Here is a 24969-nt window from a genome sequence, read left to right as displayed (position 1 = left end):
ATACTACTGTTAGATAGTTATTGGGTCCCTCTCTCTGGTTACGGCTCATTCTGTCTCTGCCTACACATACAATGAATAGTCTGGCCTATTCTTTCCACATTCTCCTCTCTTCTGATACACTTGACAACACAGATTACCAAACAATTCTTCTTTGCTCCAAGGTTAACTACAGCAATGTAATTATTCAATGGCTACTTTCCTCTTCGTAAGGGTAGAAGAGACTCTCTAGCTATGGTAAGCAGGTCTTCTAGGAGGATACTTCAAAATCAAACCAATGTTCTCTAATCTTGGGTAGTGCCATAGCCTCTGTACCATGACCTTCCACTGTCTTGGATTAGAGTCCTCTTACTTGAAGGTACACTCAGGCAAGTTGTTCTGCTTTCTTTTCCACTTTTTTTTTTCAAGTTTTTATAGTTTATATATGAAAGATCTAATATATTATTAGTTCTTCAAATAATTTCTTTTTATTGTTTATTACTTCTCTTGTAGTTTTTTCTTTTCCTCATTGGGCTATTTTTCCCCATTGAATCCCTTGGGCTTATACCTTCTTGCTTTTCCAACTTGGGTTATATCTTAGCTGGTAAAAATTATAATAATATGGTGTAATTCCATGGGATATCTTGTGGCCAAACAACACTAATTCATTTTCCATGTATCATAAAAGTTAATCTTCACACAGAAAGACTGACATTCGATTCCCTTAACAACAGAGGAGAGAAAATAATTGTTCGTTCAAGGGGAAAAGAATACAGTAATTGTTCATTGCAGAGTTACTAACAATATGAAACACCAATACTCCCCTACCAACCAATTTATGTTAGTGATGAGCCTTTATAGATCTCAACTTATTTAATTTTTTGATATTCTTCAAAAGCCAGAAAGTCTTTTCTTGTAGGGGTCAAGTCTGATTTGCCTGCCCGGTTGCTCACACTAACCTGACTTCCATAGTTGGACCTAGTGGTAATTTTCAGATATTGTTTCTTCAGTAAGGGTTCTGAATGTTCACTGTGCCTAACAGAATCTCATAGATCTTTAATTCTTTCTGCTATTAACCCTTTGCAGTTCCGCTTCCCTAGTCACTCTTTAAGACATACATTACTAGGCAAAAGACCTAGCAGCTAGGCTAGATCCTTATATTCCTTCTCTCGCTAAAGTAAACTCTCTTAGGCAACATTGTTTATAATTCAGGAGTTGGCATTTCACATTGTACATTCTCTTAACTTTTTATTGTTGTTGATGATGTATCAGTTGACATTTCATCACTCGTCATTTAATCCCCCAACACATCATCATATGACATTTTACCATGTGCCCGATTATCATCAGACAATTCTTCACCCGACATTTCATCACTCAACTTTTTATCATCATGACTTTTCATCACTTTTACCTTAACAGATTGTATTCTATGTAATATATTATTCGAAGACAAGACATAGAAGAAAATTTTCCTAGTACAATAATACAAATAAATTATTATGGATTTTCACTGTAAAATTCCTATTACTATACAGTATTACAAGTATAAGAAAAAGTAAGTGAAAAGACAAAAATTAATGGCAGTCCAAAATAGGTGAGGAGAGAGAGAGGCAACAACCGTTCTCGCTCCGAGCCAAAAGTAAAGTGAGCTCAAGCACAGGTGTGTGTGAGGGGGGGGGGTGACAGGATACCCCCCTACCTCCCGCTAACTAGCGGTGGGGTAGTAAACCCTCGTTAAAATTTTAATGGCTCGTCATTTCAGCTACGCCAAAAGTAATAACCCCTATTAAATAGCGTGGTTTGTATGTCAGTTACGGAACAAATTGTTAGTTGTGGCAATCAATTCGTCGCTTCAGGAAGTACACGAAACAAAGACACGGCATTCGACTACAACAGCTGATTCTCTCTCTCTCTCTCTCTCTCTCTCTCTCTCTCTCTCTCTCTCTCTCTCTCTCTCTCTCTCTCTCTCTCTCTCGTGTTATACAATACTTACAAATAGAAAATAGATGAAGAAACCAAAATCGGTTTTCTTAGTGTCAACTGAATACGAAACGAAAAAATTATACCGTGTATACATCCATTTCAATCATAGCTTAAAATACGGTATCCGATTACGTCAGCAAACCACTATTTTTTAGGAAACCCCATTCTATTTCAGAAAATTTTTACTCTTTAAATAGTCAATTGCGCTATAATAAAACATGTACTTATGTTTCTAAATTTCAGGTGTGTTTTAAAAATCGAGTATTTCTGACTTCTTTTTGTTTTACCTTTGGCTGGGATCACATCAGCTGATGTCTAGCTTCCGCTCTCAAGAATATGCGCGTACGAATACAGTAACAAAGAATTGTTTACACCATTTCTTAACTTATTCAAATCATCTATACAGTTAAGGGATTTTGACGAAGGAAAAATCTATTTCTGGGAAGAGGCCTGTGACGCCCGGTGAAAAGTCCTTCTTTGTACCTTTTCTAATATAAATCTTCCAAATATACTAGAGAAAGATAAAAGCATGGAATGCAGAGGTTACAACCCTCGCGCGAACACCTTGTAGGTGTCGTGTATTAACAAGGGCGTGCGAAAACCACTATTCACAGGCTGTCTTCCATTTAGATAATCCCTTCATTAATGGGGAGGGCCGTGACAGGCCCTAGAGAACACAGTTGGACTACCCCACCGACACCTACCACGCGCACTCTCTAGGACATCCTTCTGCAAGAACATATGGCTTGGCAAGGAAAAAAGGGGGTGGGTCCGTACCAAACAACCAGGAAGGGTTTCACCGGGCGTCACAGGCCTCTTCCCAAAAATGGATTTTTCCTTCGTCAAAATCCCTTTTCTGGGGCGGCCTGAGACGGCCGGTGAAAATGTACCAGAGAATGCCTTCCAAGCCCAATACAATAATAACATAATAAGGAGAAAACAAACACCATGTAAGCCAATAATATAATACTGTAAGTAAACATAAAATCACAAACTAGCCAAAGACATAGGGGACGTAAGGCTAAAATAATATGAAGACAAGGAATCACCTGAGTGTCCAGTCGCAAAAGGTATCAATCTTACATGTCTAAGCATATCTAAACATTAAAGGAATAGTAATTACAATAACAGTTAAATCATAGCAATTAAACATGGTAAATAACTTAGGGCTAACGAACCACCCAGGAGAGTGGCGACGTGGTGTGAGAGGTGGTTAGGAGGGAGGAGAGAAGAGATGGAATAAAGAAATAATCAGAGTTTAATGGGGAGAGATAAGACTCCCCGCTGCAACCGTAGGGTATTTAAGGGCCTGTAAGTTCTTTAGATAGTGGCGTTTGAAAACCATAGGAGATTTCCAACCCGTATATTTTTTAAGGTCATCAAAGTCCATGTTCTGGAAGTAATTGATGGAGGTAGCTATTGACCGTATATCATGAGCATGGGGAAATGATTCCGGGTTAGCATGTTTAATGAAGTAGAGGATTTGTTGTCTGATACCTTGAATGGTCATAGTACCCCCTTGTTCCCTGATAAATAAGGGGCCAGACGAGCGGGTGGCAGATCTAGCTAAAAAGGTCCTGAGAGTAGTGACTGGACACAGCGAAGGATCCTGGGGAAGAGAGATAATCTTCCAAGGGGACCACCTATTTTGCGGGTCCTCATTTTTAGCTAGGAAAGCTCTGTCTGGAGAAAACAGTACTTCGCCTGTAGGGAGGAAATCCATGTTTTCCGGGTTACGTGAGAGAGCTGCTAGTTCTGAGATTCTAGCACCTGAGGCCATAGCTGTTAGAAATAGAGTCTTCCTAAGCAGAGTGATATAAGAGCAGGTCTCATTGTCCGTGTCTGACGCAAGTTTGAGGACATTGTTCAGAGACCAAGAGACTTTTTGTGGCCGATCCAAAGGCCGAAGCCTAGCACATGCTTTTGGAATAGATGAGAAATAGGAATCCGCCAGGTTAATGTTAAATCCAACAAGGAAGATCTTCTTCAAAGCTGACTTGATGGTGGTTATAGTGCTAGCTGCCAGGCCCTTGTCAAATAGGAACCTAAAAAACGAGATGGCTAAATTCGGAGTCATACGAGTATGGTCTGAATTCTTTAGGAAATCTGCTAATTTCTTAACAGCCGAATCATCTTGACGAATTGTCGAGTCCCTTTTGTCCGCTTCGATGAAGAGAACGAAGATTTATATTAAAAAAGGTACAAAGAAGGACTTTTCACCGGCCGTCACAGGCCGCCCCAGAAAATATTACATAAGCACCAATGTGTTATAACCTATCATATTTATTGTTTAGTACATTTAAAACCATCTCTCTCTCTCTCTCTCTGCCACATCGAACGTAATAGCAGTAACCTAATTGTTCGATGACTTTAAAAATAGGGCTAGTACTTTCTTCTTCTTTTACTTTTTTTTGCATATGGTTCCATAATTGAGGTGGGTACAAGTTGACTTATAACTGAAGTTAGGGAAAGTATTTTGGATATGGAAAGGACAATTATCTTTTGTAACAGTTTAGAATTATCGTAAATCATCATTCTGTCATTAGCAGCAGTTTGCTATTGTGGATTAAACGCATAAGGAAAAAAAGTTTTCTAGCTTTGCTACGAATTTAGGAATTTCTGGGCTCGATCTGTGCCGCCCAGTGAAATGCTCCTTTAGCATCATTTCTAAGGTATATAACTGCTAAATATTACCAGAAAAAAAATTGCATAGGAATGCCAGGTATGAACCCAGCTCGCTCACCTGAAAGGTGTCGGTATATTATAACAAGGGCGTGAAAATCACTAGCAGAGGTCTCGTACCAATTAGATATCTCCTCGTCAAATATCCCCGAAATCAAGAGGGGCCGTTCCAAGTCCACTACTGACCGTCGCTACCAACACGTCCACCCACGCCAATGACGTCACTCCTCATTTAGCATCTCACTCACTTTGTTGCTGTGATTTTTCGCTTGTGCTTTCGGGATTTTAGCGCCTTTTTCTGTTCATGATGTCGGACTCTCAAGCTTCCTCATCAAAGTTAAGTACCAGATTTATGATTTCTGAGCTTTTGGAGGTAGCATTACCTTTAATTTTAGTGTTATTCATGTTTATTTGTTTCGCTATTGTTTACGGCCCCGCGACGCGGTAGCCATTTTGGTTCTTGCTACCTCTTGGCTCGTTCTTAACAATTTACAATTGGTCTCCCATACTAATTGTTATTCGTTTTGAACCTTTTGCGCTATTACCGATGCTTTGGCAGTTATTATTACTGTTATTGTTATCGCTATGGTTATTCCCATGCTTTATTAGGTTATGGCAGCCTCCTTCTCGGCTAGTACCGTGAAGACGCCTTATGCTGGTATTTTAGGATTAGTTTACTCTTTTCTCGCGATATTACGAAATCGCTGTTATTTTTAAGAGTTTAATCCTGTTTTCTCGAGGGGGACTCTCGATCGGCAGTTTTTTAACGTACAGTGGAACCTCTACACACGAACGTATCTACATCCGAATTTTCCAACATCCGAAGTAAAATTCAAGCAAATTTTTGACTCTACACCCGAATTTTATTTCGACACACGAAGTAAACATTACGCCATTGAGCGTCGAGTGCTCAGTTCTCTATTCTTGTGTGTATCTTGTGGTTGTCCTCTGTTTGGTCTGTTATTAACAGTGCTTATTTTCTTCCTTTTCTCACATTTCCTTTTTGATTTTACCTATAATCATGGTGCCTAAGAAGCTAAGTTTCAGTACAGGAAGAAGGCAATTCTTTCATTAGAATTGAAGCAAGAAATTATAGAAAAACATGAGAGCAGTGTGCATGTGAGTGATACTGTATGGCTAAACAATATGGCCGGAATAGGCCTATGATCTTGAGGATCATCAAGCTGAAGGCAGCCATTAGAGCAAATAACCATCGAAGGGGATCACCATTATTACAAGACATCTTAGCAATACCCTGGAAGAGATAGAACGCCTTTTGTTGAAAGGGATAAAGGACAAAGAGATTGTTGGCAACGATCATTTGTGAGAAGGGCCAGCGTGATGAACAGAAAGAAAGAAAAAAGTGAAGCAAAGAAAACCATGATAGCATTAACAAGCTCTTTTAAATAAGACTTCTCTCTTTTTCTGTTTCTCTCTAAACATGACAAATTTGAAGATAATTTGTATTTTTCCTAACCATACAAACCTTAGCTATTTACAAAGGGTTTACTTTTAGCGCAGCTGAAATGACGAGCCAATAGTTTTTAACGAGGGTTAATTACCCCCGCTCTAGTTAGCGGGGGGTGGGGAAGGGTAGCTTGCTACCCCTCCCCCCTCCACACACCGGTGACTTGCTTCACTTCACTTAGAGGTAGGACTTGACTTGGGGGTCAGGGATGGCGGGCACCTATGTGTAAATAGCTAAGGTTTGTATGGTTAGGAAAAATACAAATTATCTTCGAATTTGTCATTTGTTACGTAACCGAAATACAAACCACGCCATTTACAAAGGGTGACTTACCCCTTAGGAAGGGTGGAAAGTCCCCAGCCTTACTGACTTCGGCTTGCCCGGGGGCTCGATGCCTCAGTGAGCAGCACTAGAGAGAGGGAGCCCCTGTACCTGCTAGGAACGAGTGGCCTACATAAGCAGTGTGAGGAGGAGAGTGTGACTCGTCCTATGAAGTTGACCTTGAGACCTTCAGATAGGAATTCTAGGATAGGACGTTCCCCATACCACCTCGTCAGGGTATGGGAGACGCAACAGTATTAAGCTTAATACTAGGAGCACAAAGAAGCATGGGTTACCTGCAGAGGTCGAGGTCAGCTATGCGAGGACCAGGATGCTGCTTCCCCAAGAGAGGGGAGAATGAAGAAAGAAGTAAGGGTCAGACATACTCTTTCATTCACGCAGACTAAGACCGGGTAACAACGCCCTCAACCTACTGCTACTTGTCCAAAAAGGAGCCTGAGGTTAGACCAGCTGTTGTGCAGCCACCACAGGGCCGATAGAAAACGTATCGAGGTTCCTGTGGGTCACGTCTTGCAGGTAGTGGGCTGTGAAGGTCGTTTGACGCTTCCAGACCCCAGCTTGAAGTACCTGCGTCACAGAGAAGTTTCTCTTGAAGGCCAGGGATGTAGCAATACCCCTGACATCGTGGGCCCGAGGGCGACGTGATGGAGGAGGGTCAGGATTCAGGGCATGGTAGATAACCCTTCGAATCCAAGCTGAGATGGTGTTCCTGGTGACCCTCCTCTTTGTCCTGCCTGTGCTCACAAACAAAGCTCGCACATGAGGACGGACTGCAGCCGTTCTCTTCAAGTAGTGCCTCAGACACCTCACTGGACATAGTAGCAGCTGGTCTGGGTCGTTTGTTACAGAACGGAGACTCGTGATCCTGAAAGTCGAACCGAGGATCCGGCACTCCAGGATTCTGAGTCTTGGCCACAAACTCAGGGACGAACCTGAACGTTACCTCCCCCCATCCCCTTGAATGGGCGATGTCGTACGAGAGACCATGAAGTTCACTAACTCGCTTGGCCGAGGCCAAGGCGAGTAGGAAAGCCGTCTTCCAAGACAGGTGGCGATCGGAGGCCTGGCGTAATGGCTCGAAGGGAGGTCTCTTAAGAGACCTGAGGACTCGAACCACGTTCCAAGGAGGGGGTCTCACTTCCGACTGAGGGCAGGTAAGCTCATAGCTACGTATGAGTAAAGAGAGTTCTAGCGATGAAGAAATATCCATGCCCTTCAATCTGAAGGCCAAGCTTAAGGCTGAGCGATAGCCTTTCACTGCCGAGACAGAAAGGCGCATTTCTTCTCGCAGATACACGAGGAAGTCCGCTATTGCTGGAATAGTGGCATCGAGCGGAGAGATACCCCTTCCACGACACCAACCACAAAAGACTCTCCACTTTGCTTGGTAGACTCCCTCAGAGGACCTTCGCAGGTGCCGAGACATTCTCTCCGCAACCTGTTGCGAAAAGCCTCTCTCCGCGAGGAGACGCTGGATAGTCTCCAGGCGTGAAGCCGAAGCGAGGCCACGGCCCTGTGAGGGACGCCGGAGTGGGGTTGTCTGAGAAGCTCGTGTCGTGGAGGAAGCTCCCTTGGGAGTTCCGTCAAGAGTTGCAGAAGGTCCGGAAACCATTCCGCGTGATGCCATAGCGGAGCTACTAGAGTCATGGAACAGTTGACCGATAGTCTGGTCCTGTTGAGCCCCTTCTCATCAGACAGAATGGTGGGAAGGCGTACACGTCGATGTTGTCCCACCGTTGCTGGAAAGCATCTTGCCAGAGTGCCTTGGGGTCCGGGACTGGTGAGCAGTACAGGGGCAGCTTGAAGTTCAAGGCTGTCGCGAACAAGTCCACAGTCGGGGAACCCCACAAAGTCAGGACTTTGTTGGCTATCTGAGGATCCAAAGACCACTCGGTACTCACTATCTGCGAAGCCCTGCTCAGACTGTCGGCGAGCACATTCCTCTTGCCAGGAATGAAGCGAGCTGATAGTGTTATCGAGTGGGTTTCGGTCCACCTCAGAGTCTCTACTGCAAGATGGGATAGCTGTTGCGAAAAAGTGCCTCCCTGCTTGTTGATATAAGCCACTACCGTGGTGTTGTCGCTCATCACCACCACGGAGTGACCCGCCAGGGACCGTTGGAACTGCTGAAGAGCCAGAAAGACGGCCTTCAATTCTAGCAGGTTGATGTGTAGGCACTTTTCTGATTCTGACCAAAGGCCTGAGGCCCTCTGGTTCAGAACGTGCGCCCCCCACCCTTCTTTTGACGCGTCCGAAAACAGAGTCAATTCCGGGGGAGGACGAGAAGACTCACTTCCTTCCGCAGGTTCTCGTCGGCCAGCCACCACCGCAAGTCCGTCTGTTCCAGAGACCCCATTGGGATCAGAATGTCCGGGGAATCGGATCCTTGATTCCACCGGGACTTGAGCCGCCATTGAAGGGATCTCATCCTGAGGTGGCTGTTTGGAACCAGACGAGCCAGGGAGGATAGGTGACCTAAGAGACGCAACCACGATTGGGCGGGGAGTTCTTTTCGCCTGAGGAAAGGTTCCGCCACCCTCCTCAGCCTTGCTATCCGGTCGTCTGATGGAAAGGCTTTGTGGAGATTCGTGTCTATTAGCATGCCTAGATAAACCAGTCGTTGGGACGGCTGCAGAGAGGACTTCTCGAGGTTTACCACGATCCCCAGATCCTGGCAAAGATCCAGAAGCCTGTCTCGGTGCCGAAGGGGGGTCGACTCCGAGTCTGCTAGGATCAGCCAATCGTCCAGGTAACGAAGGAGACGAATGCCGTTCCTGTGCGCCCAAGATGAAATCAGGGTGAACACTCTGGTGAACACCTGAGGAGCTGTGGAGAGACCGAAACACAGCACCTTGAACTGGTAGATCTTGTTGTCTGAGCAGAATCTCAGGTACTTCCTGGAAGACGGATGGATTGGGATCTGGAAGCACGCGTCCTTTAGATCCAGAGTACACATGAAGTCTTGTGGTCTCACCGCAAGTCTGACCGTGTCTGCTGTCTCCATGCTGAACCGGGTTTGTTTGACAAACCTGTTCAGAGCTGAGAGATCGATGACGGGTCTCCAGCCTCCAGTAGCCTTCTTTACAAGAAAGAGTCGACTGAAGAAGCCTGGGGAGCCGTCCACGACCTCCTGGAGAGCACCCTTCTCGAGCATGGTCTCGACTTCGGCCTGAAGGGCCAGCCCCTTTGCCGATCCCGTGGCATAGGAGCTCAACGACACTGGATTCGCTGTCAGGGGAGGTTGAGATGTCGTGAACGGGACGCGATAACCTTGGCCGATCACTGAGACCGTCCAAGCAACGGCCCCGTGTTGCTGCCACCTGCGGACGCAACGCTGAAGGCATCCCCCCACAGGTGGACATGCAGGGGGACTGCCACCACTAGGGCTTGCGGCCGCGGCCGCCACCCCTAGGAGTCTTGCCTCCCCTGGAGGACTTACCGCCCCTCTTGACCTTGGCTGGAAAGGGCTGGGGCTTAGACACCACTCTCTTAGCTGCCGGTGCCTGTTTGGGAGCCTTACGAGGCTGTTGCTGCTGTTGTGGCGGGGCTGGAGGCTTATAGGGCCGAGTTGTAAGGGCCCTGTGGAGGAGGGAGTCCGTGATGGATTTCCTCCACCTCTCAGCCGTTCGCTCCATGTCTTGAGGCTCAAACAGGCTCTCCCCCAGAAGGGAAGCATGTCGGAGCCTACACACATCTACGGCGGGGACCTTCGGATGGAATCTCTCGGACACAGCATCGCGACGCTTCAACACCGAGTTGGCCCACAGGGTGGTAACCTGGTGCGCCAAAAACTCGATGGAGCGGGTGCCCGAGAGCAAGAAGGTCTCTAGGGCCTTCCTATTGGTCTCCTTGGACAAGTCCTCCGATCGCAATAGGATGCCCAGAGATCCTAACCAGAAGTCCAACCACGAAGTGGCCTGCATGGCACACTTAGCGACCTTCTCGTGGTTAAGGATCTCTGCCGCCGAGAACGACACCTGCCGGGCAGAGAGTTTCTCAAGGGGAACTCCCTTCGCCAGCTCCTCCACAGAGTGATAGAGAGGAAGAGCGAGGTTGTGCTCACCCAGGATCTCGAAATACCTCCTCTGCTGAAGGCGAGGAGGAGGGATGAGCTTGTTCCCGGCAGTGGAACGACTGGAGGAGGCAAGAAGTGCGAGCTGAGCGTTGGCCCTAGCCCTGGCACTCTTCAGCCCCCGAGACCAGGGCAGAGCTGCACTGGTCTTAGGGGCCTTCCGAACGTCAAACACTTCATCCAGAATCGTGTCTTTGCCTTCACGGGGGGCGATGACTGGATCCGTAAGTCTGTTAAGTTGCCTTATCAGGCTTAGGACCTGCCAGAAGGCATGTTCGGACTCTTGCTGTTCTCCTCCCTGCGGGCTGGCAGCTAAGTCTCCTGCCCCAGGAATCTCTTCCTGGGGTGATACGTGGACATTCCCCTGGGTAGTCGTGGGTTCCTGACGAATCCTTGCAGAGGATTTAGGGACGGTCTTGGAATCCTTGGGGTCCCTTCTGGGAGGGATACAGGATCCCAACAACGAGGTTCGAGGGGCCCCTTCCTCACGAGACGATTCTCCTGCCTGAAGCGAAGTCTCCCCCCCTGGTGCCGAGGGGAAGACTACCGCCCCACTGGACTCACCTGAGGACGGAAAGGCCTCGTCCACGGGAGAAGGAGAGAGTACTCGTGCAGGAGAAGGGACCTTCAAGACCGACCTCTTGGGAACCAACTTTGCCCTGGGGGAAGTCACCACGAAGTCCACTCCTCTCTTTCTCTTCAGCGTAGGAGAGACAGCCGATGGTTTGTTACCCTGGCCGGCGAGTGCTGGTTTCATAACCCTCACTAACGCCCGTGCCAGCGGACCAAACCAAGTCTGCTGCTCCAAGGACACAGAGTCCGAAATCCTCGCTAAAGGGAAAGGGATCGGGCGATCCTTAGGAGTGGACACGACGGTACCTGCCTGAAAAGAAGGTGGGGAAGAATGCTGTACTGACCTTTCTTCGTCCTGCACTACCAACCTGTGCTTGGATGGAGGTGATCCCGAGTGCCGTCTAGGAGCACGCGTCCCTGCTGCTACCACCGGCTGTGGAATTCGCTGCGAACGATGGTCGCGCGAGGGCGAATGGTCGCGCGGGAGCGTGGGCGAGCGATTGCGCGGGCGCGCAGGTGGATGATCGCGCGGGCACACAGGCGAGCGGTCGCGCGGGCGCGCAGGCGAGCGGTCGCGCGGGCGCGCAGGCGAGCGATCGCGCGGGCGCGCAGGCGAGCGATCGCGCGGGCGCGCAGGCGAGTGGGCGCGAGGGTGGGCAGGTAAATGAACACGTGTCCGAGGCGACGGACGCAAGCGTTAGCGCGATGGCGAGGGAACGCGCTGCCGCGTAGTTGAGGAAGATTGCTGGCGATGTAGATCCACAGGCGATCGATGACGGGCTGGTGAGTGCAGTCGCTCAAGTTGGCGATGGCGCGATGTGGTATGTCGACGCACTGGTGTGCGATGGTGAGCAGCATGCGCAGGTGAATGACCGCGTAATGGTAAGCGATGGCGAGCAGCATGCCCAGGTGAATGATCGCGTGATGGGGTGCGATGGTGATCAGCATCCGCAGGAGGGCGATCGTTCAGGGGCGAGCGATGAGGAGCAGCATGCGCAGGAGGGCGATCGTGCAGGGGCGAGCGATGGCGAGCAGCATGAGCAGGTGGCCGATCGCGTGATGGGGTGCGATGGTGATCAGCATCCGCAGGAGGGCGATCGTGCAGGGTCGTGCGATGGCGAGCAGCATGCGCAGGAGGGCGATCGTGCAATGGCGAGCGATGGCGAGCAGCATGTGCAGGCGGGCGATCGCGCGATGGCGAGCTAGAACCTGGCAAACCATGTTCCTTCAGGAGCGTTGGAGAACGTCGGCGCGCTAGCTGTCGCTGTTGAATAGGCGATACTAAGATCGCCTGTGCGCGCTGGCAAGCAGGTGAACGCTGGCGAGGAGGTAATCGCTGGCGCGTAGGTGATCGCTGGCGAGCTGGAGATCGCTGGCGAGCAGAAGGTCGACGCGTGTCATGTGAGAGGACAGGTGGCGCGGCGCGTTCACGAGCAGGAACAGGCAGTGTTGGCGAACATGTGTTTCTGACACACACGCAGCACGATGTTGCGTAGCCACAGGACCAGGCAATTGGTGAGCAGGGAGTTCAGCAGGAACTAAAGGGTGGTCAGAGACCGCAGGGCGAGGGTCCTCAAATGAGCGCTGACGCTCGGAAGAGAGCTGACGAGCAGGAGAGCGCTGGCGAGGGGGCCGAACATCAGGAGAGAGCCGACGAGCAGGAGATCGTCGACGAGCAGGAGAGCGCTGGCGAGCAGGAGAGCGTTTGTGTGCTAGCACTGCTCGCGTAAGGGAAGGATCCCTTAGCCCCGAAGGGACCGTTGCCCGTCGGGTGACGAGTTCTCCAGAAGGCGAAGATCTGGCAGGAGATGGTGAGCGGTCTGCAGAGAGGTTCAAGGAGGGCGGAGCTGTAGGTTGAGGCTGACGAGGAGAGTCCCCCCCGGAGGATGAAGACCCAAAAAGGCGCCTCTTAGTCCCCCTGTAAGGGGAAGGGAGGCCCTTGTGGCGTAGAGGACGGTGAGCCTTACGGCGGAGGCGGCCTCGGGGGAGATCGTCGGGACCATCGGTCCTCCGAAGGGGAGTCTCCGTCAAAGCACTTCCCTCAGAAGGAAGCTGAGCAGCAGTCGAGACCAAAGGACTCACTTCCCCCTTCGAAGGATGTACGGAAGGAGGAGGAGAGCCTTTAGCACCATCACCAGCAACAGCACCTGCGGCGGAAGGCCCAGCCACGTCGGAGGCCTCTGTCACCACGACGTCGACAATAGACAGAGGGTCTACCTCTGCTACCACCGGCGACTGCTTAACAGCGGCCCCCAACGAGACAAGGTCAATAAGAGCGACCCTGGAGGGCAAGCCCTTAAGCCCCAGGGACGACCAAATCTGTAAAAGATCATCACTGGATAAGGCATTATCAATAACCTCCCCCGGAGGAGGAGGGGGAACCGCCTCGCTATGGGAGGCGACGCCCTCTCCCCCCACCGAAGGTCGGGAAACAGAACAAGGGCCTGCGCTCCCACTCGGCCGACTCTCCTTAGGAGGCGGACGAGGGGGAGCTTCGGAGGAGGTTTGGGCGGCGGAAGAAGAGTCCCGAGAACCTTCCTCCTTCAAGGCTAACCCCGGAGGAGAACGGTCTCTCTTGGACTTCTTCTTACGCCGACGGCCAAACCTCTCCCACTGGGAGGCAGACCACTCCCTGCACTCACGGCACATGTTCTCCTGGTCACACCGTCGGCCCCGACATTGAGGGCAGAGGGTGTGAGGATCCGTATTAACGTCCGACATGAAAGTCCCACAAGGACGGCCGGCAACTCCAGGGCATGTACACATAGTAAAGAGAATAACTGAAGGTCAACTTCCAACCAACACACACGCTGAAAAGAAAAAGCAGAAAATTAAAGGCTGTCACGAAGGCGATGAGCAGACACGTCTGATCACCGCCGAGCCAAAAGTGAAGTGAAGCAAGTCACCGGTGTGTGGAGGGGGGAGGGGTAGCAAGCTACCCTTCCCCACCACCCGCTAACTAGCGCGGGGGTAATTAACCCTCGTTAAAAACTATTGGCTCGTCATTTCAGCTGCGCTAAAAGTAAACCCTTTGTATATAGCGTGGTTTGTATTTCGGTTACGGAACAAATAGCATTAACATGTTCTTTAAATAAAATCTCTCTCTCTCTCTCGTTCTTCTTCGCTGTTATAATGTTAGATACGTCTATTATTTTTTTTCCCGAGAGAGAGAGAGAGAGATTAAACAAAAATGTGTTTAGAGTACATATGATTTTTAACAGCGTCAGCGAGTTGAAAAACAATTAAATGTAACTAAGAAAGTAATAACAGCTAATCTGAATTCCTTTATTAACTAAAACAAATATTTATACACACACACTCGTGTGCGTATGCACAAACACACACAAAGGTGCAAGAATTGCTACGCAATAAGAGAGACGGTCGGGGAGGAGGTACAGATGGTGACTGCGATAACATACCGTAACTCGTCACTGAAAGTGATGAAAATAAAAAATTAAAAGAAAACAATGTAAAAAATATGAAATATAAAAATAAAAAGAAAATAAATAAGCTAAGTTAGATTAAAATTTCCGTAGTGTAAGTTACGGTATGTTATCGCAGTCACCATCTCTACCTCCTCGCCGATCATGTCTCCTCGTGCGTGTGTGTGTGTTTGGGCAATCGCACACGAGTGTGTTTGTATCAATATTTGTTTTAGTTAATAAAGGAATTCAGATTCGCTGATATTGTTTTTTTAGTTACATTTAACTGTCTTTCAACTCGTTAACGCTGTTAAAAATCATATGTACACAACACATTTTTGTTTAATCTCTCATTTTTGTTTAATCTCTCATTTTTGTTTAATCTCTCTCTCTCAGAAAAAATTAATAGATGTCTCTAACACTAACAGTGAAGAAGAACAAAAGAGAGAGAGAGAGAGAGAGAGAGAGAGAGAGAGAGAGAGAGAGAGAGAGAGAGAGAGAGAGAGAGAGAGAGAGAGAGAGAGAGAGAGTGTATTTATTTAAAGTACATGTTAACACCATGTCTACCTTCTCGCCGATCGTCCGTCTCCTCCTGGCGTAGCAAGTCCTACACCTGCGTTGGCCTGTCTCTAAGGTAAAGTGGCAATAAAACACATTTTTTATTTATTATTTCTTTATAATTATCTTTTTTACATGCTTCTTTCATATTATGCAGTTATGTTATTGTTATGTGTAATTATGTGTAGCCATTTATTAAGGATTTATTATGGGTTTTTAGGCTGAGGAACGAATTAAATGAATTACCATGTATTCTTATGGGAAAATTCGTTTCTACATCCGAACATTTTCTACATCCGAAGTTGGTTGTGGAACGAATTAAATTCGTATGTAGAGGTACCACTGTATATAACTGCATGCAATATTACAACATTATCACAGCAAAACTACTAAATTATCACTGTATTAATGAGTAACTGCCTTTAGAAAGTGTTGGAGAAGATTTTAGTAGCGTCTATGATCTCATACATAAGCATTTTGAATCTGCATCCAAAATTCGCAGTTTTTCGACATTCGTGCGTGGGGGGAGGGGGATAGAGGACGTAACCCCCGTGAATGCTGGGACCATACTAGAACGTAAGGTTTGTTCATGTAGGAACAAATAGATTATTCCTAAGGAAATATTTTTCCTCTTAGTATACTATCTCAAAAAGACTTGTGACATTATAACAATGAAAAAAGTGGTAATAAAAGCAAATAGTTGTAAGTCGCATAGGTTGTAAATCACCAACTACTTGTATATGTAATATATACTGTAATACATTTCTACCATTTAAAAAAACTTCAATTATACTGCTTAATTGTATGAACAAAGTAATGATAATTGGATATCATTTTTATAAGCTAATTACAGTGTTATATATGAAATATGAAAGAGAACTCACCTGTCTGTTACTACGAGGCAGTCTTGCGAGTCGGTTGCCAGACAAATCATACAACCTCACGTGCCGATTATCATGGGGAATTGCAATAACATTAGTGGATGACACTGCTAGCCGATTGACAGGTGAATCTAATCGAATGGTAGCTAGTGGAGACCTCATATTTTTGACATCCCATACCTGAAATTAGCAGTATCTAACTTATTCAGTCATATTGAGATATTAATATGATGATGCTTTTTTATATTTCCCAATATTTTCAAAATTATAGTGATGGGAGACCTTCAAACATATACAGTATATATAAAAATGTCATTCTCTTACAAGAGTAAGTCCCCGAGATAAGAATTTTCACCTTAAGAACTCTCAAAGATATGAAACTGTGTAACAAATAAAAAAAAAAGTTCAAATTCTTTTAAAAGTATTTTAACATGTGAAAGTAGCTGAAGGAGTTCTCAAAACATTTTGGCAAGCTCATTAATGTTACTAAGACCAGGTAACTGAAAACAATGAAGAATAATGCTATGGGATTATAAGCTGGATCTCCAAATTAATCTTACTGCACTTGAGACCTTTTCAACTTATCCCACTCTTGGAACACATTTCATTCTTATGTTGGGCATTTACTACATAAATCACTAAAGGCAGGGGAGAAAATGGAGCCCTAATCACACACACCTGTTACCCTGAAAAGGAATAGATTTTCCTGTATAATTTCACTAGCACACTCATGTAATATGTGATGAAAAACCTAGTTTTAACAATAATTTTTTTTATTTCTTTACTAGCCTAACGTTCATATTCTTTTTCACTCTGGAAGCTTAGAATGTCAATGTTACAGCTTAAAATAAAAGAAAAATTCATTTTTTCCCACTAAACCAATGGCTTTAGTGATGCAATGACACCAGTATCCAACAACAATAACATGCTGTGCATGTCAGATAGCTTTTTCAGTCTCAAAATTGAAATAAGTCCTTGTATGCTTGATCAATGGGGAAGAAGGTGGGCATATATATGAACATGAGTTAAGTATAGAAATACACCTTTTTAATTAAAATTCTGGATATTTCTGTGAACCTCCCCTGATGTTCATATTGCTGATGTCTAGAGGTAGTGGTTAGCCAGTGTAGGAAATAGATAGAGCATTTAGTTTCCATAATCAATGTAACAATATCCTAGACTTCCCTTTATTTCATGCTTTTAGATACTCTAAACTCCAATTGACTTTTTAAAAATTAATATATCACATAATGAAAAAACTTGACATTTAAAAAATAATATATCACATAATAAAAAAACTTAGAATTGTACTACACATATGATTTTTCAAAACACAACCAATTCATCCAAACCAAACCACAACTCAAAGGTGTAATTCTACTAAATCAGCCACTTAAAATTCACAATTCTATCAAACCTTACTCAACCAGCCACTAAGTCCTAAAGCCTCAGTGACAACTGTGACACATAAACTTGGACTCCTTAAGATAATGTTTATCAAATACAGATTCTGGATTTTCATTGAAGTGTCGCTAAAACTATTTCCAAACAAGATTTTTGCAGAATTTAGGTATACATTAGCTGTATTTCATATGTCATGAACCCTAATTTCCAAATCTTTCATTGGACTTGGATCCAACTTTTTTAACTTGGTGACAAAATATAAATTTCAAACGGCATTGCATTCTCAGAAAGATTTCATGTATATAATACCACAAAACAAACTAAGCACATTGCCCTTAATGTCTAAGGAATTGTCCAAATAATATCAAACATCTATTATCAGTCAAGGAAAACTAATTCCTGAATAAACAACCACCTCTAATTATACATATCTTAGGAAGGCAATGAAAAAATTGAAAACCTTTAGCCTCAAATTAATTCTAGCTCTGATATCCGGCAAAAGAGATAAAATCCAATTATGATTATTCAAGACTACCTTTAAAAGAAATGCTTGTAGTTTACAGATTTTTCTGATGCCAAAGCTAACAGAAATAAATTCTATTGTGTGATATAAGAAAATGTTTTTCAAAGGTTCAAAGAATGATTTTTTTAAATGGTGTAACATTAGGTGCAAAATCGAAAAAAATATCTTTATAACTAGTTCTAATAACTGAAACTTACCATTACTAAAATAAGCTAAGATAAACAGAGATGTTTACACTATCCAGTAAATACATTTTTATCATTTCAGATTATTTTTAAAGTGATACAAAGCCCAAGGTAAAAGAAGTGAGAATTGATTGATTGATTTAAAGTTTTCAGGCATCCTGACTTCTAAGGTCATTGGCGCCGATATCATTTAGTTTATGTATATAAAAACATTAAAGAATATTCAATTAAAATCATAAAAGTTTAATGTCATTATAAAAGTTAGGTAGTTTTCAAAAGACCTGCTTTTGAAATAAATCTAAAAATGCCACTTGTGTAGTAGGACACATCATGTCCAAGAATCTTGGCAAGGATGAACCTGCCACCCTCACCTCGAGCCTCAAACAAATATCTATTCCGCAAGTTATTATAATTGGGGCATTTGGTCAACAAATGCCTCACTGTTAGAGGTACTAAAAAGTCGTCACAATACGGTTGGTGTTGGCCTTTCAGCAGAAACTCGTGTGTCAACCAAGTGTGACCAATACGGAGACGACAAAGAGAAGTCTCCCATTTTCGGGGCATCATGTTATACCTCCAAGGAGATATGAGATTTGTTACTTCTCTCATTTTATTGCCACCTAGACTATCCCAGTGCTGTTGCCATTTATTGCAAAGCAATTTCTTGATGTTAGGTAGGAAATCGTCACACAGAATGGGATACCTTCTTGGCAGCAACTCAGATGCAGCATTTTTTGCCAGTGAATCTGCCTTCTCATTCCCAGACACATCTACATGTGCTGGAACCCAACAAAATCGAACCATTATACCTCTCCGTCCAATAATAAAAAGCCATTCTAAAATCTTTAAAACTAGAGGGTTACGAGATTAAAAACTTCTAAAGCTTGAAGGACACTCCTTGCATCACTAAAAATTGTAAAATTACCCTCCTTCTCCAACGCTATTTTCTCAATAGCGGTTAATATGTCATATACAGTAGTTCGGCAGTAAATATGGAAGCTGGTAGAGGAAGTGGATCTCTACAATTAAAACCATTACTATGTACTCCAAATCCAACGCCAGCATCAGATTTGGAGCCATCAGTATATATAAAAGTCGATCCTCTATGTTCTTCATGTTCCATAAAAAGAGACCTGGCTTCTAGGTCAGTCATATTCTTTTTAACTCCAATAAAGTATTTACAAAAGGATATCTCTGGTAATTTCCATGGAGGCATTGATGATACCTTGAATGGAAGTACCTTACTTCTAATTATATCCAAACTGTTTAACAATCGTTTCACCCGAAAGCCATAAGGTTGAGGAGACTTTGGGTGCAACTCAAAGTATGATGTGTGTTCAGAGTCCTTTGAAATACTTAGTATACAAAAAACCCACTTTCAACTCCAAAATATACGGTATTCCTTACAATTTATGCATCTTTTCTCTATTGCAGACAAGTTTCATCTCTTAAACTCTGTAAGTTCTTTATCTTTGGGATTTACTATAATCAATAGGAGAAAGAGAATTCAACCTTCCTAATTGAAAATCCTCCCAAAATCACAAAAAAAAGGCCTATCAATCATTTCCCTGTCTCTTAGCAGTGATAAAATAGGCTGGATATTTTCTCTTTGAGTTCAATTGTCATTGTGGGTCATGTCTTAGCAAAAGGGAAGGCTGTGATTTCTTCTTCATGCTCATCAACATCTCATGTTACTAGCAGTAGGCATGGTGTTCTAGGGTATCTAACCATTACACCACTCTGCTGGCGAGTGCTTTATAAAATTTTCTACGAAATACCATAATTTACAAACTACTGACTTCCTCAGAAGAATAAAAACTTTGCTTAACATGAAGGACCAAACTTTCTTACAAAAAGGATTAACTCCTTAACTTCCTATCTTCCGTTATCTTTGTAATCGCCTATGTCTCAACGGATGGCGTTTCCTTGTTTTTTCTCTTAAACAGCTATTCAGGCTATCTATGATTACTATGGTTATAGAGAATGAATGATTCTTTTCCATACAAGTCCAATTATCATAGAGTGAGTGCACACCTCCCTTACTCTCATCAGGGATATTTTGGGACATGAAAACTGTAGAACAGGTAAAATATTGTATGCAGATCTGGACTTATGCAGTTGAGGCATCTCATTCTTCAATGGATCAAAATGATATAACTGGTATGTTATTTTATCAAAGAACCAAGGCAATACATGATAAAAAGGCTTGTTTCATGACATCAAAACATTTTAAAGTGAACATTAAAAAAATTAGGAAAATACCATCCATGTAGTAAAAACTATCACACTTAATTTCTGCAGTGTGCTTTTTAGATACAGTAAAAATTTAAGGCAGAGGGATATACTAGTAGCAGACTTATTTTAACTATCAATTCTAAAAAACAAAATCATATTTAGAAAAAAAAATTTCAAGCACTCTTATACCATCATTGTATATCTACTATAACTATAGACATGTTATGCAGTATACAAAAATACAAAAGTAATTACTCTTAAATGCTATGATTATTAAATATTTATTTCAGAAGGCAATGAGATAGTCAAACTAAATCAATTTTCAAGAATGAATGCAGAACTATAAAACCTAGAATCAATACTGTAGTGCAGGAATTGCTATTATAAAATGTATGTTCTGCATTGTACACATCCCAGGCAAGAAGATACATATAAAGACAGTGCCATTATAGATAACATAGACAAATACGTATTACAAATAAACATGTTTTGTACTACTGTATTCATTATTGAAGAGCTTACCTTCACACTTCGGTCATCAGATCCAGACACCACCTTGTCTTCTCGCGTAAAACATAATGATGTCACACTCCTGTAAGAAAATTTCATTTAAATCATCTATAACAATAATACCACGATGAAATATAAATAGAAAATAATGCATACCGTAGATACATTAAATTTCAGACTTCTACTAAAGAAATCCGCTGTAGAAGATGTGTTTTGTCCAATTACTGTTGGCCAGATGTGGAAAAATCTGTTGTAACAGATAATTACCTGAATTCAAGTAATCTTATAATTTATAAAAAGACAAGAGTTTAGGTTAGGTTACTCATGACTGGGTCCTGATCCAGTCGCCGCCACCCAGGGCAGGCGCCGCACCCACCCGCATCATTCTAAATTTACTGTGTTTGCTATTGTGATCGTTGTAGCCGTTTCAGTGTATTACCTCCGCCTTAATTTTTGCCTTATTACTGTAAATTACCATAACATTGACTATGGTTGATAAGCAGAGTGCTAGTGGTACTGCAATGAAGCAGAAGATTAGAGGTGATAGTTCTAGTAGTGTGAAGAAATTGTAAGCCATTTCAGTGGAAATGAAAGTAGCCATTATTAAGAAACCTGATAGCGCTTAGAAAAAAGGCAAATATTGCGTGTGTATATCGAAAAAATTGTTCAACAATTGACACGATTTATATCGTGTTATCCGATGACTGAATTATCCCATGTGTCAGCTAACTCGTCTCCATCATATCTCTGTCACCGCAAGAAGATGGTTTAAAAACATATATATATATATATATATATATATATATATATATATATATATATATATATTGTACATATATATATATATATATATATATATATATATATATATAGAGAGAGAGAGAGAGAGAGAGAGAGAGAGAGAGAGAGAGAGAGAGAGAGAGAGAGAGAGAGAGAGAGAGAGAGAGAGAGAGAGAGAGAGAGTGAGTACTAATTTACATCAAATATTCCAGTATTGTACACTATGCATCAGAAATGGATAGCATCAGAATTGATTTAAAACCCTAAGTTACAGTAGGGTATTTTGTCTACTTTACCTAGTATTTACAGTAAATTGATCTGCACTACAGTGAACCCTCGCTACTTCGCGGTTCGACAATCGCGGATTCACCACTTCGCGGGGTTTTCCCATAACCCATATATATATACATATCGCGGATTTTCCGGAAAATTCGAAAATACCGCGAAATCTGAAGATAACCAAATACGATATTTTGTTACCTGTAATTCCATTAATACTGTAATTAGTAATATCTGCTCTTACTGATTGTTCATTGCATTACATATGATATATAATTCAGCACAGAAAGAAATAAAACACGAAAAGAGAATGTGATCATACGATAATTCAGTACGTAGTAAAATTAAATCGAACATGAAACGCAAATCAGATGCAGTCATACCATATTAGAATGGTGTGTACTGTAATGGATGTGCTTCTTTTCCATGAATCTTTTGTATGTATACGTACGTAGTACAGTACTGCATCCAATAATATTCTTTGTTGCAAAAATCACATTTCGAATAAGTACTGTAAGCGTACGAGAGAGAGAGAGAGAGAGAGAGAGAGAGACAGAGAGAGAGAGAGAGAGGCGTAAAATAGCGTACGTACGTAAATTTTTATTATTATTGTTATTATTATTATTATTGTTGTTGTTGTTAATAAAATTATTATTGTTATTATTATTAATCATTATTATTATTATTATTACTGTACTGTACAGTATTATTATCATTATTTATTATTATTACGGTACCCTTGTACTTAATCTACGTACGTTCAGTATGCGCGGGGCATCTTCTATGAGTAACCAACGCACCATGTACTGTAAGACGGGTTGTGATTGGTTCAAGCGCTGACAGATGACGAATCAAAACTCAAGTTTTGTTATCTAGCCTGTGATTGGTGTTTTGCCCGCATCTTCAACTTCCAGCATCACAGTTCTCGCGGGTCTGCATCGTTCACTTTCTCTTTCCGCGTATTGCTGAGTAGACGTTCTTAACTTTGTGAAGTTTAATCTGTGCTGTGTGCGACTGTTTTAAGTTGAACTTTTTGTTGAACTTTCTGTTACAATGGCTCCCAAGCGTTCTGCTTCTAGTAAGGCTGGTAGTGAGCCTAAACGCCACCGAAGAATGATGACGATAGCTGAGAAGGTTACGCTTCTCGACATGTTAAAAGATGGTAGAAGTTACGCGGCCGCCGGCCGCCATTTTGGCATCAACGAATCCACCGTTCGCTACATCAGGAAGGACGAGGCGAACATTAGAAAGACTGCTGCAATCACCTTTAGCAGATCAGCGAAGCGAGTCGTTACAACGCGTAATAAAACGATCGTACGCATGGAAGGTGCTTTAGCTGTGTGGATTGCCGACTGTCGGAAGAAGAACATAGCGTTGGATACGAACACCATCCGAACAAAGGCTTTGAGCTTGTATGAGAATTTTGCGGCAAAGGAACCTCATGACGACGATGGCGACCATGCTGAAGAAGATGATGATGTAGATGATCCTCAACCAGGGACCTCCACTGATTCCCAGCGTCAGAAACAACGTTTTTCCGCCAGCAAAGGATGGTTCGCGAAGTTTCAGAAACGCTTCGCCCTGAAAAGCGTTTCCCTGCATGGGGAGTCTGCTTCCGCTGACACTGCCGCTGCTGAAACTTACGTGAACCAGACTTTCAAGAACATTATCGCTGAAGGTGGATACAAGCCGGAACAAGTGTTTAATATGGATGAAACCGGCTTGTTTTGGAAGAGAATGCCGTCGCGAACTTTCCTGTTCAAAGAGGAAGCCAAAGCCTCTGGCTTTAAGGCATTCAAGGATCGCGTTACCCTCGTGATGTGTGGCAATGCTGCTGGATTTTTGTTAAAGCCGGGGCTTATTTATAAGTCGAAAAATCCTCGCGCTTTGAAAAACAAAAATAAGAATCTCCTTCCCGTGTACTGGATGCATAATCAAAAAGCATGGATTACGAAGATGCTGACCTCCAACTGGTTCCACCAGTGTTTCATCCCGCAAGTCAGTCAATATCTCTTAGAGAAGGGCTTGCCATTCAAGATCCTTCTCCTTATGGATAACGCTGGTGGACACGCAACTGACCTGTCGCGTGAGGGCGTTCAGGTTGAGTTCCTGCCACCCAACACCACGTCATTAATTCAACCAATGGACCAGGGGGTTATCAGGGCGTTCAAGGCCCTCTACACGAAGAATACCTTGGCGGACCTCGTTGCGTGTGTGGATGCTGCCCAAGATGACGAGGATGAAGACTTCAACTTGAAGGCGTACTGGCGGCAGTACACCATAGCCACGTGCCTGCAGAATATTCAAAAGGCACTTCAAGAGATGAAACCTGCAACCGTAAATGCGAGCTGGAAGAAGCTGTGGCCCGATATTGTTTACGACGACAAGGGATTTACTCCGTCGGAAATCCAACACTCTGCAATACGGAAATCTGTGCAGTTGGCTGCCATAATTGGGGGTGACGGGTTTGGCGACATGACGACTGAAGACGTCGACGAGTTGTTGGACTGCCATTCCCAGCCCCTAACTGACGCAGACCTCGAAGACCTGACGAAATCGGCAAGTGAGGAAGAGAGTGAGGGTACCCAGGAAGAGACCCAAGAAAATGTAGAAGAAACGGGCTTAACATTAGAACGGCTCGCCAAGTTCTGCAACCATATGAAGGAGGCGAAAGAAATGTTGCAAGAGTGGGACGAGGATATGGTTCGCTCGATGCAATTCTGCAACAAGGTCGATGACATCACGACTCCCTACAGGATGCTCTTGGATCGAAAAAAGAAGCAGCGGCAACAACTTCCGATCACAATGTTTTTTCAGCCTCGCAAAAAAGAGCCAGTTCCTCCTGCTAGTACGCCTTCGGAAGAAATTGAAGAAGTTGAAGAGGTGTCCCAGGAAAAGACACCTCCGTCTGAAGAGACGTAAAATACTATCATTGACTGCACAGTAGAACACATCATCAGCTTCATCATCATCATTTCTACTGTGCAGCAAATTCATCGCCATCGTCATTCAAGTTTTTCTTGAACTTCTTTCGTGGTGAGTACAGTAACAATCTTTATTTTTTACTTTAACCTGTTTTATAGTTTAGTAATG

General features: G+C 43.8%; 2 protein-coding genes across 3 annotated transcripts in view; one reads left to right on the top strand and one right to left on the bottom strand.

Annotated features, from left to right (window-relative positions):
* The window catches only part of Wdr37 (WD repeat domain 37), a 660332-nt gene that overhangs the window by 23385 nt on the left and 611978 nt on the right, over positions 1–24969 (bottom strand). For both annotated transcript variants that reach the window (XM_068360758.1, XM_068360757.1), the window contains exons 9-10: positions 20830–20899; positions 15964–16140 (exon numbers count right to left, since the gene is read on the bottom strand). In XM_068360758.1, coding sequence (XP_068216859.1) covers positions 15964–16140; positions 20830–20899 — 247 coding nt within the window. The remainder of the gene's footprint in view (positions 1–15963; positions 16141–20829; positions 20900–24969) is intronic.
* LOC137628985 (tigger transposable element-derived protein 1-like) overlaps positions 23698–24969 on the top strand; it is a 1325-nt gene continuing 53 nt past the window's right edge. The window contains exons 1-2 of the mRNA XM_068360241.1: positions 23698–24759; positions 24793–24969. The exon at positions 24793–24969 is cut by the window's right edge and continues 53 nt beyond it. Coding sequence (XP_068216342.1) covers positions 23803–24759; positions 24793–24798 — 963 coding nt within the window. The 5' untranslated portion in view covers positions 23698–23802 and the 3' untranslated portion in view covers positions 24799–24969. The remainder of the gene's footprint in view (positions 24760–24792) is intronic.

Source organism: Palaemon carinicauda, chromosome 37 (assembly GCF_036898095.1).
Source record: "Palaemon carinicauda isolate YSFRI2023 chromosome 37, ASM3689809v2, whole genome shotgun sequence".
In the NCBI taxonomy this organism is placed as follows: Eukaryota; Metazoa; Arthropoda; class Malacostraca; order Decapoda; family Palaemonidae; genus Palaemon; species Palaemon carinicauda.
Note: the sequence above shows the minus strand (reverse complement) of the source record. Positions and strands in the feature narration are given on the sequence as shown.